This window comes from Lepisosteus platostomus, chromosome 4 (assembly GCF_059453375.1).
Source record: "Lepisosteus platostomus isolate fLepPlt1 chromosome 4, fLepPlt1.hap1, whole genome shotgun sequence".
In the NCBI taxonomy this organism is placed as follows: domain Eukaryota; kingdom Metazoa; phylum Chordata; class Actinopteri; order Semionotiformes; family Lepisosteidae; genus Lepisosteus; species Lepisosteus platostomus.
Genome location: NC_142614.1, coordinates 55,418,979 through 55,433,043, shown reverse-complemented (window position 1 = coordinate 55,433,043; position 14,065 = coordinate 55,418,979). Strand labels below are relative to the sequence as shown.

The following is a 14,065-nucleotide window of genomic DNA, read 5'->3' as shown; positions in this document are numbered from 1 at the left end:
CTTTAGATTTCCATTCATTTGTAGTAAATGTACCTAGTCTGACTTGAAACTGTAAAACAAAAAGATGAAGGACTAATGCCATTTGATTTTCTAGCCATGTGACTAACAACAATTCATGTGTTTGTGTTCAGAATTGACATTATAAATACCCTTTGATTTTGTATCCACAGCTTAATTAAAGATTTGAAATGGAATTTATTTTACTAGTCTTATGACCTTTGTCAAAAGGTCACATGACTGATTTACTTAATCACATGAAAGATACATTTTCTTCTTTTCTCTGTGTGGTAATAATTCTGTTGTTTTAACAACATTAATTCTGTTGTTTATTGTTAGGGTTCTTCCATTACTAAAATGACTGCAAAGTTTCTGACGGAGAAGGTATTCCGAAAAGGGCTCATGGTGAGTTTTACATACGTAGATGGTCATCATGAAAATAATTTTTGCTTTTATATGCATCTGGGTGCTAAGTATCTTCTATCTTATTCAGTTTTAAACACTTAGTTCAAGAGCTGTCTTGCTATTGAAAGCTTTTTAGCAAGTTTCTTAATTAAACAAGTATTTTAATATTACACAGCCCGTTGACAGTGCAATATCTACAAAATATGGTTACATAACAGTTGTAAAAATTGATTTTCTGTACTTCATCATGATGTTCAGTTTCCTTTACTCATTAAATACATTGGAAAATAGTAACAAATAAAATGCACTTTTTTTAATGCATACAGTACTAATGAGTACTGTATGTTTTTATTTATTGTATAATTGTTTAGTATAATTGGATAGAATTGTATGCAGAAAGACAGGGCTGTCCTGAAATAATAACAAATTTACAATGGTATAATATAAGATTCACACATGTACTTACCCAGTGTTGTGTATTTACAGTATGTGCTCTACAGATTCTATAAATTATGGCTTAAAATAGCTCAATTTAGTTACTACATGTACCCATTACTTTGCTTATGCAGTACCTTAATATATATTCTCCTGTTTTATTTAGGCACTGTACCAATAATTATTTAACTGGTGACTCTGACCAGCTTACTCTCTGTTTCTCTTAGACCTATCTAAAGGCCTTTTCCTACATGAATGTTGATCAGGATGATCTTTGGAAGCACTGGCAAATGGTAATTTCTGTTAAGCTCATTACTGTGGTTAAAGCTTACTGCTTATTTGTTTACTCTTTCAAAAAGGAAGGAATGGTACCTAAAACATTCTTTGTGGAAGTTATTGTACTGTATGTACAGTACGTCTGCACACCTGGTACTGGAGGCTGAAGTAGCTTAAATTAGCTACAAAACAGGTAAAGACTTTCAAATGTCAATTTCAATAAATGAAAGTCAATAATTGATTTGACTAAGTTATTGACAGCTCAAATATAATTAAGAATGAAAGACTTTCCAGTGGAACTGTCTCACTAGGCCCATTTGTCAGTATCGCTGAAATAAGCATTGCATGCTTTTCATTTGGTTAAAACAAAACTTCATTGGTAAATCATAAACCTCATACTTAATGACAGCCTTTGCTTGAAAAAGGCTTCTTTCTTGTTCTATGAACCAAATGACTGGTTCTTCATGACTGACAAATGGGTGAAAGTTTTGATTCATTACAGACTTCAGTCTGTCATATTAAATAGATTTCTAAAGGGCTCAGTGACGAAGAATGACAATCAGTTGCCTTTGTAACCATTTTCAGAGACTGGCTGTTTTTAACATCACACAAATCAAAATAATTTTAAGTTTTCACTCTGAGATAGACACACTACTGGTGTGAAAACATTTCAAAGTTAGTGTTGGCCATGACCTCTTTGGTTCTTAACAAAATCCTGGCAGAGTTGATTCATAAACCCGATCACTCTCTAGATAGACTGCTGTAGATGCTTTGCCATTGCCCTGTGCAGCTGCAGGGAACTGGCAACCTTTGCTAGTCACAGTTGTCTGCTGTTGATGACGTCGATGAGTTGGTCCCAGTGATGTTTTGTTGGACTAGGAGATCAGGCCACAGTTCAGCCTGATCAGGGAGAAATGTGCCTCTAAGAAGACCTCACCATTCTTTCTGAGATTTTTTCATTGTAATCCAATACTATGCTGTCTTGCGTTATTGATGTTAAACCCAGACTGAATTAACACTCTGCATCAACTGAATACGGTAGTCTTATTTTTTTTCTTATACACATACTGTATGTATTATATATGTCGATGTTCAAAATGTGTGCATTCAAATCATAACATTTCCTTTTGCGCTTAAACAACAGAATGTTTTTGTCTTTTGATAAGGCAGCCAACAGTCAGTCAGAACTGCAGCTGCCCACATCTGTAAAACGTATAATGGACTCCTGGACATTGCAGCCAGGATTTCCTGTTATTTCACTGAATACAAGCACTGGCACTATAACTCAGGAGCCATGCGCCCTACCAACAGAAAACCAAACTTCTAATGGCAAGTATGTATATTTCTTATAAAGCTTTCCATTTATGGCAAATCAGATGTTCAATGTGCAAAGTTATATAAGCAATGTCAAAACCTCTTTCATGGAGGAACATTTTTTTGGTGGACAACTAACATTACATTGTGTTATATGAAAAGGGATATGTAGCTGACAACAGAAAAAAAATGGTGTACTTAGGTTTGTGTTGACACTGGTTTCTTATGCTTGCAACATGCTCTGAGGGCCTTTAGTGTAATTGCAAATCTTATGATCTGGTACATTTAGAAAGTGAAAAAAATAATTTGGTGACATGGATGTTTTCTTCTCTGCCTTTTTTAGCTTTACTTGGTATGTTCCTATACAGTGGATGAAAAATGGATCTTTGCAACCTTTAAAATGGCTTGATGCAAAAATGTGTAAGTTTTAAAATTCAGGTTAATTAATCCAGCTCTGCTTTTTTTGTGCTTCAGTAAATATTTTATTTGCATCTGTGGCATCAAACGGTGACATATATTTCATATTGTTACTATAGCTGTATTTCCTGAGATGGCCATTACCTCAGAAGACGATTGGATACTACTGAACGTGGACGTATCTGGTTATTATAGAGTTATTTATGATGAACAGAACATGGAGCGACTGCACCATCAGATGATGAAAGATCCCAATGTAAGTCAATATTGTTAAATATTTTCATTCCAAGGTTATTTTGATTTATGTTACTTTATGGTGATAGTCATTGACCTGAACACATATTTTATTTTTTCATGCCACAGGAAGTAATAGCATCTGAAAAACCTGAAATTAAGTTTAAATAGTTGAGTCCAACAACACTGTATTGAACAACAGCAATGGAGTACTGAAGAAACAAGGGTGTGCTGGTGAATCATTAAATCCAATTTAAAGAGCTTGTGACGTTTGACAGTGGGAAGAAATTTCCCACTGTGCACCACTAGAGGGCCCGCTAACTGTTCGCTCTCTACCTGTTTCCGCGTGGGAATGTGTATCAGCAACACCTGGGGTCTTCATTAGAACCCTGTATTACATTCTCACACGATGTCCCCGTGTTAACCTTAGACCCACAGCAGTAGTTGGAAGGCTGCGGTAGAACTTTTCTTTATTTTGGGGAATTCTCTGCCCTCACGTACTGTAGATTCTCGCCATTCGCTATTTTTGCGGGCTGAAAGAACGCAACTCTGAGTGACTTACACATCGGCTCTCTACCTCGACTAGAGGTATCGAACCTCAGCCGGTGAAAAGGCAGCCAGTAATTCCACCCTTGCCCATTCAATTCCGCAAAATTATGATTCACATTTAAGAACAGCCTCATCCATTCAAGCATGTGTATAACAGAGACAACCACTGGTGAAGTTAGAAGGGATTGGCTGAGGGGTGACCTCCAGGCCATAGTATGAGGAGGCTGGAGCCCCAATACAGAGTGAGGAGTGACCAAGGGGCAGCTGCAGAGGTAGAGATGGGATTAGGAAGACAAATGTGAGGGAGAGAAGGCGTAACATACAGTATTTATAATGTTTTAAGTGAGGAAATTGTCAGTATAAAATACTTGGCTGTTGTAATTCCTCCTGAACTTTCCTAATAAACTCCATTTAGATTAGACTTGAGTGTATTTTTATTTATGCTGTAAAATGTTATCTTCCCCTGTTTCCTGCAGGTCATTCCAGTGAATAACAGGGCACAAATAATTGATGATGCGTTTAGGTTAATGTTGTAAGTATTAGATTGGATTTTGTTTTAATGAATGACATGTACAGTATACATACTGTATAGTGTTTTGTTTTGCTCAGTGAAAATATAGTTTTTGTTATTAAAAAATTGCAATGGTTGAACACTTTGCCCACAGTGATCTGGTTAATGTGGTTTGGCTATGAAACCACACTTTTTATTAATTCAAAGTTATGGTTTTAATTTTTTAGATTATTTTTATTCTCATTGAATTATGTTTTATTTAGGTGGTTCAACTGTAATATTTCTATGTATGAATAGGCATAAACATATGAGTTATAACTGGGGTTAGTAGACATTAATTTTTCTTTTTATTTAATTTTTAATACTCAGGGCAGGATATGTAGATGTTGAAGTTGCCCTCAGTACGACTAAATATCTCTCAAGGGAAAAAGACTTTGTAGTGTGGTCAAAGGCAATAGAGATCCTAAACAGCTACCTGGATTCTGTGATTTCTTCCAATATGTACGGATTATACAAGGTATTTCAAACCAGCATCGTAACACTTAATCCAATAACAAAATGTGAATGCAAAGAACCTTCAGTAATATGTTTTTGATTTTATTTTTAGAGATATATGTTGAAAACCTTTACTCCCATTTATAATTACTACATGGATTTAATAGATGGAGATCTCCTGAGTGTAAGAGAGGATGACTCTTATATGCAGTAAGTGATTATAAGAATATAGGTTTATGAATATTATAATGTTATTGCTTTGGTATCAGTATAATTTATTTTGCAACAAAGCTTCATAAAGTCTGTGATAGAAAATGTTTTCTATGTCAAACTTGATTTAAACGTATGACTCCCTGCTCAATATGTCATAATATGTAATTCATCAGTCATACTGTACTTATTCTCCACAATATTGTTTTTGCTTTTGAACCTTATACAGTAGATCATATGGTTTTTCCAGAAATAAAGCTACAACATTAGAAACATCCAGGAACAAGGGCAAGGATAAGGTTAATACATGTATTTTCAATTATAGGTGTAACATACTGTACATACTGTATATAAATTAAAACTAGAATTTATTAATTAGATTTTTTTTCTGTATTTAAAATTGTGTGTACTATATTTGTCTCCCTCTAAGGTTGTCTGTGCAAAAGTCAATGGAGATTGCATGCAAATTTGGGCATAAAGGTTGCCTACAACATGCATCTAAACTGTATGCACAGTGGATGAAAAATTCTACCACAAATATGTAAGGAAACACTATATATATACATACGACCTTTTAACTTTTGAAAAAAAGATTACAGCGGTTTTTGTGTGTGTTGAATAATCAGTTTACTGTATGGATTTTCAGATGTTAAAAGACTAACTTTATAGGTTAGTCTTTTCTGCAATTTTTCTCTTTTTACTAAATGTCCCCACCCATAATCTTTTCTTGATTTATGCTTGAGCTTCGATTAATCCAAAACTAAAATTTCTTTAACACAATAAATGAGAAAGATTATCTCTAGCTTCTGAGTCATAAGTGTGCTTCTTTTGCAGTTTAAAAGTTTTATCCATGCTTATTTAGAATGATAACGTGCCTTGTTTTGATCCAGGTTCCCATTCTACATAAGAGAAGATATTTATTGTTTTGGAATAGCTGCGGGAGAAGAGAGAGAGTGGGAGTTTGCATGGAAGAAGCTTCAGGAGCAGAATCAAATAGATTTAATCCGGCCCCTGAGCTGTACCAAAGAACCTTGGCTTTTGAAGAGGTATGCGTTCTAAAAATAACAGTGAAATATTGTGTTTTCCAATTATATGGGAAAGGGTCAAATAAATGTCATGAGCAATCTACACAATTTTGATCTCCCACTATCTGATTTTGAGTAATGAGATTTACCACATGGCAAAAATAGCATGCTCATACTGTACGGCTGTTCAGTGATAGTTACTATGTTACTCTGAGACTACCTTTTAATTTGTGTGTCTGGGAACTAAATGGCAGGTCAATAGACTTTTGAAAAACAGTGAAATTGGTTTACACAACTTGAAAACGTTTTTTGTCAAATGGAAGTCCTGTAATATGCTTATCTCATTGTTACCATTTCTTCTTAAAGTAATTATAAATACTGGAGATAAGTCAATTACCTTCAGATTACATCACCTAAAATGTGGAAACAATTCAAGAATTGTCCTTTGAAGCAAATTCATTTAACAGCTCCATAAATACAACAAATTTAAAAGATTATAGTCAAACTGTGTAAACAGGATGTCCTTCAACATGGCTTCCAAATGTATAAAAAAATATAAAACAAGACTATGTTCACTACTTATTTAGTTGTCAGTCTCCATCAGTTCAATTTAGGAACTGTTTTCCTTGGAGCATGTGTTGGTGTGAAATACCTGCTGCTTCAAACTCAAGTTCAACTGGAGAAAGCAGACATTTTTTAATCTACAAATAATTTTATTTTTGATAAATACATTTAAATGTATCTTGAAGTCTTTTCTCCAACTGCAAATGTTGTAATTAACCTTTTAATGAACTTGAGAGAAATAAAACTAATGTGTGCATTTATTACTAACGTTTACAGTTTTTTCATTGTAGCTACAATAGAAACTCTTAAAAATAGTTTATAATCTAAACTACAAAACCTGTTAGTAAAGACATAGTAACAATAAAGCACTACGATGACCACAGCAAATGTAGTCTAGACATTAGTACTGTATGTCCAATGGTACTACTTCTTTTATATACAGAGATTGTACAGGGTCACAGAGCACCCACACAAACGCACACATAATCACACCAGGACCAGTTTTCTCATAAGCCAATTAACCTACCAGTATGTCTTTGGACTGTGGGAGGTAACGAACATCCAGAGGGAACCCACGTGAACACAGGCAGAACATACTGCACCAACTCCATAATGATAGCACCCCACATTCAGAATTGGACCCTGGGTCCGAGCGCTGCAAGGCAGTACTGCTAACCCCCGTGCCACTGTGACAGGCTATAGTTAGAGTCCTTTATGGAAAATAGTTCAATGGTTTCTGTAGAAGGCACTACAGGTGGAAACTTCTGTCTATTTTTTTTGTTGAATGCCTCTCTGTGGTACATTTACACTTTAGTTTATCTGTGAGTGTGTGAGAGCACCAAATTTTAAAAGCTACCAATTATAACATTTTGTGTTGTGTGAGGATTTTCAGTTTTGTCAAAAAATGTAAAGTAAACCATTATACAATGTCTTCCTATAACAATCTCAAAAGTGAATTATTCTGTTATAAAAAGATTGACTGAGCATTACATTCACAGTATACAGTATGTTGCATAGTAGAAATAGCGGGTTATCTGAGGCAGTGTGTTTTTGATAGGTACCTAATTTATTTACAGAAATGGTGTTTCAATTTGTTGTTTCTAAACTTTTAATCCTAGATATGATATATTGGTCAAATACATCTGAATAATATTATATGTATATTAGTCAAAATCAGATACGCAAGATCAGCCAAAATCTCATTTTTATCCTTTAGCATGTTCCTATACAGTCCATAATTCTGTTTACAAGAACAGGCCCTTAAAAATTGTGTGAGACTCATTTTCATTATAAAAACCCAAAATGAAATACAGACAAACCATTTCAGTTTACAGACAAACCTCTGATTTAATAACTAGAATATCTCAGTTCAAATTACATTAAGGAGACACTTGCTTTAAACAGGAACACATGTTTGGATATCTTCTTAAATAGCAAAACAGTTAACACAGCTTAATATTTATTATGTACAAAACTGTCATTTCTTTAAAGGTACCTTAATCATTTGCTGGATGCATCATCTGTTGTATCGGAGCGTATATCGAGCATTTTGAGACAAATACTGAAAAATATAATTGGTGAACCACTAGTATGGAATTTTATTCAAGAAAACCTGGAGATATTTCAAACCAAGTAAGTAAATGTTTCAGTTTTGAGTAATTACTCATCTTTAAAAATTGATTTTTGTTTATACATAGAACCAGTGCACTTAAAATTATTTTTTTTAATAAAAGGAGGATGATGTTAGTATTTTAAAATGCTCAGACTGAATTTTTTTTTGAAAATAGTAAATACAATTTATTCTGTAGTAAAGAGAAAAAAACTAGAAAGTATAGATTGCATAAGTACTCATAGAGTCAATATCTGCCAGAAATTGCAACTGTTTTGATAAGTCTCTACTGAAGTTTTTGCTCTACTCAAACCTTGTGAGTTTAGTCTTTATCATATAGGTTAGTGGAAATACCTTCTACCATAATCAAAAGAGATTTCAAAGGACTTCAGAAAAAGTGTAGCCTGTTAGTCATGAGAGGGTTACAAAACCATTTTTAATCTTTCTGTTAGATGGTCTACACATTGGAAAATATTCAACACTACTGTGACTCTACCCAAGTTCAGTAGTGCTGCCAAGATCTCCATGAGCAACACAGAATATCATTGAGGAACTCTCAAAGAGCCCCAGAGTAACATCTGGGGATCAGCAAGCATCTCTCGCTGTGGTTAATTTCAGTGTTTCTACATGAACCATCTTGAAAACACCGAACAGGAATGATTTTCATGAGAAGATAACAAAGAAAAATGGGCTCTATAAAGAATGTTATCTCCTGTCTCACATTTGTCAAAGAGCACATAGGAAGAATGTTCTATAGACAGTTGATTGAAAAGTTTAACTTTTTGGTATCAATGAAAAATGTTTTGTATGGTGAAAAAGAAACACAACCTTCCAACAGAAGAAGCTCATCCAGACTTTCAAGCGTAGTGGAAGGAGTATCATTTTTTGGGGCTACTTTGATACCTCATGACCCAGACAGCTTGCTATTATTGACAAAACTATGAACTTGTTGTTGTATCAACCAATTGTAAAGGCGAAAGTCAGGCCATCCAATCATCAGCTGAACTGAGCCAAAAATGGGTCAAATAGCAAAACAATGATCCCAAACTTAGACATACAGATAACATAATGGCTGAAGAAGAAAAATATTACATGTGGGTTATCCAAATTACAGTCTAAACAAGAACTCCAAAATGGCAGGACCTGAAGCAAACTGTACACGCAATGAAGCTGTCAAATAAACTCATATGTCATAAACCCATATGTGGGACTTCCACACAGTTACAGGAAGCATCTACCTGAGGCTATTGCTTCTCAAATATTACCAGTTACTGAATATAAGGGTTCTCATACTTAATGAATTGTGGATGTTTAGAGTTGGATCATTTTGTTGATTAAATAATCCAGAAATATCTTGGAGAACAGGATGCTTCTGCTCACAAGCATTATGGAAATAAACTCTAGGAAGGGTAAAGCATAGTGTCTGTCCAAACAACAATGAAGTGTAGTTTGGTGTCAGTTTTGTTAGATTTCCTAGCAATGCAAAATACAGATTTACACATTTGACGATATCCGTGAAATTGTTTTTCCCTTAGTTGATATTTGACCATTATGTTTGTGAACTTTTTGATCTAGTTTTCCTTTGAATTAAATCATAGCCAATGTCAGTCATTTTTTACACTTTTTTTCCTCTTTGTAATTCAAAGAAATTTTGTTTGAGTAGCACCTAACCAACAGCCAACCTCCCATTATTTTACAACTATGCTGTGTTGAGGGACATGAAGAATGTTAATGTTGATTAACAAAAACTATTTCTGTTTTCAGCTGTTATTTGACGAAAGCTTTTTAACTTACAGGGACAAAGCATTTATTCACCAGCTTTGGCCAGTTTTTGGACATTTTGCTGACCGGATTTCAGGTGATTTTCAGTTTAACCAGGTGAGAAAACTGTCTTTATAATTTATCATTAATAACTGCTTACACTTATCTATACTTTTAGGGATTAAAGGCTGAGCTGTACTGTTTTGAAAGATACATGCCAGTAAGATGCATGCAAACCAGTAGGGAGACACAGAAAGCCACGCAATTTCAGATGATTTATTGTGGTAACGTTTCCAAGCTGAAGGATGAGAAGGTGGCCATGGGAAAATAGTCAGAATCCCAAATGCAGAACGAACCAGGAGGCTGTTGATGAAGGCCACTGATCATGGCTCTAGAGAACTAAGGAAGGTTCCAGTTGAGGGGAGGCCATTCAGCTCTTTTTGTACAGCAGGAAAATACATCTGTGGCTTATTTTCTTCTGTCCAAACGTTTCATTTCCAAACTCTTTCTGTCAGTGAAAGGTCCCTAAAACAAACTGATCACACAATAATTTCTGGCTTTTGTTTCAATCTCAGTAGTCAAACGCATATAATAGCCTACTTATTTTGATAGACAAATATAGGGTTTTATATATATCATGGTGGCACAGTGGTTAGCATTGCTGCCTCGCAGTGCTAGGGCTCTGGGTTCAGTCCTGGACCTGGAGTGCCATCTGCATGTAGTTTGTATGTTCTCCCTGGTTCATGTGGGTTTTTGCTGGGTGTTCTGGTTTCCACCTATAGTCCAAAGACATACTAGTATGTTAATTGGCTTCTGGGTAAATTGGCCCTGGTGTGAGTGCGTGTGTTTGTCTCTGTGTGTGCCCAGTGATGGAATGGCATCCTGTTCAGGATATATCCTGCCTGTCCAGTTCAAACATACTGTATGCACAGAAAGACAGATGAGCAATAGACAGGTAACTGGCGAAATAAAGGAAACTTTCAACTATATTGAAAGCAGATGCTTCCACACAGGTGTGGTTCCTGAGTTAAGCAAGCAATTAACATCCCATTCCCATCATTTTTAGTGTCATGTATAAAAGGCTGGGGTAGGCAGAGTTCTCCATTATTTTGGCTGCCATTGCTAGAAGAAGAGAACTCCATGACTTTGAAAGAGGGGTGATTGTTGGGGCATGATAAGCAGGACTTTCAGGTATGAAGACAGCTCCACTTGCTGATGTTTCATGAGCAACAGTGGAGAAGGTGATGTTGGTATGGAAGTCTGAGAGAAAGACATCATCATCTAGGGGCAAAAGTGGACAAAAGCGTTTTCTCCTTGACTGTGATGCCAGTGCATTGGTTCAAGATGCAAGGCAAAACAGATGAACAACTCTGAATCAGTTGATTGCAAATATCAATCCAAGGTGTGGGTAGTTTCATTCTGTACAGTCTGTTGTGTAACATCACAGAGAGGGATACTATGGTTGGATTGTAGTGCATTATATGCATTAACATCATGAATAACACTGTATGGACTCTGTTCTGACAGATGTTTTGGAAAATGTCCCAAAGTGTACAATGAGTCATCTTCAAATGATTTTAGTCAGAAATGTTGACGTCATTTACTGTCCACTAGTTCAGCCATAATCTTCAATTAAACATAATTAAAATGTAGTAAAACTGTGTGACATTAAAACAACCTGTGCATAAAAATGAAATATAAATGGATATGCATCAAAAATGGTCATTAACATTTCTGTTTTTTGAATATAGCAAATACATATGTGTAAGCATAAAAGAATAGATGTAGGACTGACATTTTTATTATTGGACTATGCAAAAATGAAAGATGGAGGTAGAGTGGAATTTTCTGAAGATGAAACGTATCTGTTACCTAGAATCTGGCAGTCAAAGTCATCAGTTCCCAGCAAGCTTACCACATATTCCACTCAACCACATCCAACAAATCTTCCCCCCAACTCTGGGATATCAAAGCCATGTACAGTATAGCTTATTAGGGCCAGAGATAATTTATCCACTTTTTATTTTAAAATGTATTGCTCTTGCAATACTAGTGGAATATTTTCCTTTTAATGCAAGTGGTATTTTTGGAAACAATCCTTGTTTAAATGTCAGTAAATTCTATGTAAGGGATTTCATTGGACTCAATATAAAAAAAAACCCATACATGAAGATGCAAACATATTGAAAAGTGAATTGTGAAATGTGTGTAAAGTGAAGTGTGTTTGATATTGTTAGGTCATTGGCAATTATTTGTTGTGGTAATTATAAAAATATGGTTTCAATATTTTTTTAATGTTACAGTATGTTGACTTACTAAGTGTTTTCAATGATTAATTAGTTAACTGATTTGTTGATTAATTTAGCCTTTTGAAGGATATCTGTTAAAATTGTGGAAATACTAGTTGTAATTTGAATTCTTATGGTTTTCCTTTGTTTTTCAGCTGATAAAGATTTTAAATATGACTATGGGTCCAGAAGAGTTGCCTGAGATAATCCAGAAGTCCACAGAAGTAAAAAAGCTAAAATCAGATTTTAAAACCAAATACTTTCACAGAATTTACAAATGGTTTCAAGAAAATGTAGATAGTGAAGATGTGTACTGACTTTATGTTAGTTGTTATTATTCAGCTCGCTGGTTTTGAAATTGTAATAATAAGATACTGTATGTGTGTATGTACAGTACAAGTCTTCAAAAGTCTGAAAACAAAAAAGGCCTTACAGTTTAAAGCTGTAAAAGTTTTATGACACTGAAAAAAATACCAAAAAACTTACCTTTCATAAGCTTTAATTAATATTAAAATTAGATTATTATCTTATTATTTTGTATGTCCAGTCACTGACTTACTGACAGCTTACACTGTGTCCTTGATGGTATCCATATAAAACCACTCTGTCTGATACAGGGCTGTGAAGGAACTGCAACCTATCCTGACAGGCAACAGGCACAAGGCAGGCTAAACCCAGTCCTTCACAGGGCACACACAGACATAAGCACACATACTCACACCAGGGGCCGTTTTCCCAGAAGCCAGATAATTTACCAGAATTTCTTTGGACTGTGAAAGGAAACTGGAGTCCCAGAGGAAAACCCATGCAAACACAGGGAGATTACACAGCCCCCATTCAGATAGTACATCAGGAATTGAACCCAGGATCTCACTGCACCACTGTGCTGTCCCTCTTGATGGTAATATTCCAATTTACTTTTGAGATGTTGAAAAAGTCCCAAGGCTTTCTTTTGTCCTTCTCCGATTCCATGTTCTCACACATTTTATTGACACGACAGACTCTGTGTTGCAAAAAAAAGCTTGAATATTAAATGTATACCTTTGTAACCAGGATGTTTTTTAGTTCTAGCAGTATTCTCAACATCATTTGATATTCCGTCAAGATGATGCCTCAATTTATCTTCTTTCAGTGGTATTGAATGGCATAGAAAAACTTGCTAATAAATAAGCATACGTGAATGTGGCCTTTTAAATTAATCTATTAATACCTACTTTATATACCTATAATATTACAAACAAATGAATAGCCCAACCTAAACTTAATTGCATATCAAACTAACATTTAATACAAAATAAAATATATATGGTATAAAAAAGCATTAAACATTTAGGACATAAAAATATTAATTAGGCCTCTAACGCCATAGAAACAGGAGGAACCTTATCTCCTAAGGAGCAGAAGCTTCAACATTGACGTAAATCTTTTCTTCTTTTCTTCAGCCTTTTGGATGGTGCGGGTGGTAACATTTTCAAGTTGTACTTATGACACTCACACCTTCACATACAGTATGATATCCAGAATTTACATGTTTACTCTCTGGTCTAATAACCTCTCAACTTATCTTCTCTACACAACCACTTTCAGGTGCCTTGTGTTTTGATGACATACTGCAATGTAAGGGTATTAACCAAAACAAAGACTTTGCTGAGTTTCTTAGGGTAACAGTACAAGAGACAGAAAGATGGTGTGGGGTCGTAGAATGAGAGATGGTGGCTGGAATGAAAGCGATTACTTGAACACTCTGGAGCACACATCACCATGCATTCCACTAGAGAAGGACCCTGTATGACTACATGCATTCAACATTCATTGCATTCAACACTTATTTGTACCCATTTTTGTGTATAATGAAATCTATATAAGACAAACTCACTGTATCATCATCATTTTTTTATCATCATTGTAAGAAAATTCCCCCTTATACTGTATTTGTAGACCTTTTAATGTCAAACATTTGTTTCAGTCACATGTT

At 35.0% G+C, this 14,065-nt stretch overlaps 1 protein-coding gene across 1 annotated transcript in view; it reads left to right on the top strand.

Annotated features, from left to right (window-relative positions):
* The window catches only part of LOC148673452 (aminopeptidase Q-like), a 34,891-nt gene extending 21,642 nt beyond the window's left edge, over positions 1-13,249 (top strand). The window contains exons 8-20 of the mRNA XM_088629932.1: positions 337-402; positions 1,065-1,130; positions 2,280-2,446; positions 2,771-2,847; positions 2,964-3,100; positions 4,104-4,159; positions 4,508-4,655; positions 4,746-4,843; positions 5,274-5,384; positions 5,734-5,889; positions 7,924-8,064; positions 9,838-9,919; positions 12,246-13,249. Of these exons, the coding sequence (XP_088486058.1) occupies positions 337-402; positions 1,065-1,130; positions 2,280-2,446; positions 2,771-2,847; positions 2,964-3,100; positions 4,104-4,159; positions 4,508-4,655; positions 4,746-4,843; positions 5,274-5,384; positions 5,734-5,889; positions 7,924-8,064; positions 9,838-9,919; positions 12,246-12,407 (1,467 nt within the window). The 3' untranslated portion in view covers positions 12,408-13,249. The remainder of the gene's footprint in view (positions 1-336; positions 403-1,064; positions 1,131-2,279; positions 2,447-2,770; positions 2,848-2,963; positions 3,101-4,103; positions 4,160-4,507; positions 4,656-4,745; positions 4,844-5,273; positions 5,385-5,733; positions 5,890-7,923; positions 8,065-9,837; positions 9,920-12,245) is intronic.
* The last annotated feature ends 816 nt before the right edge of the window (positions 13,250-14,065 follow it).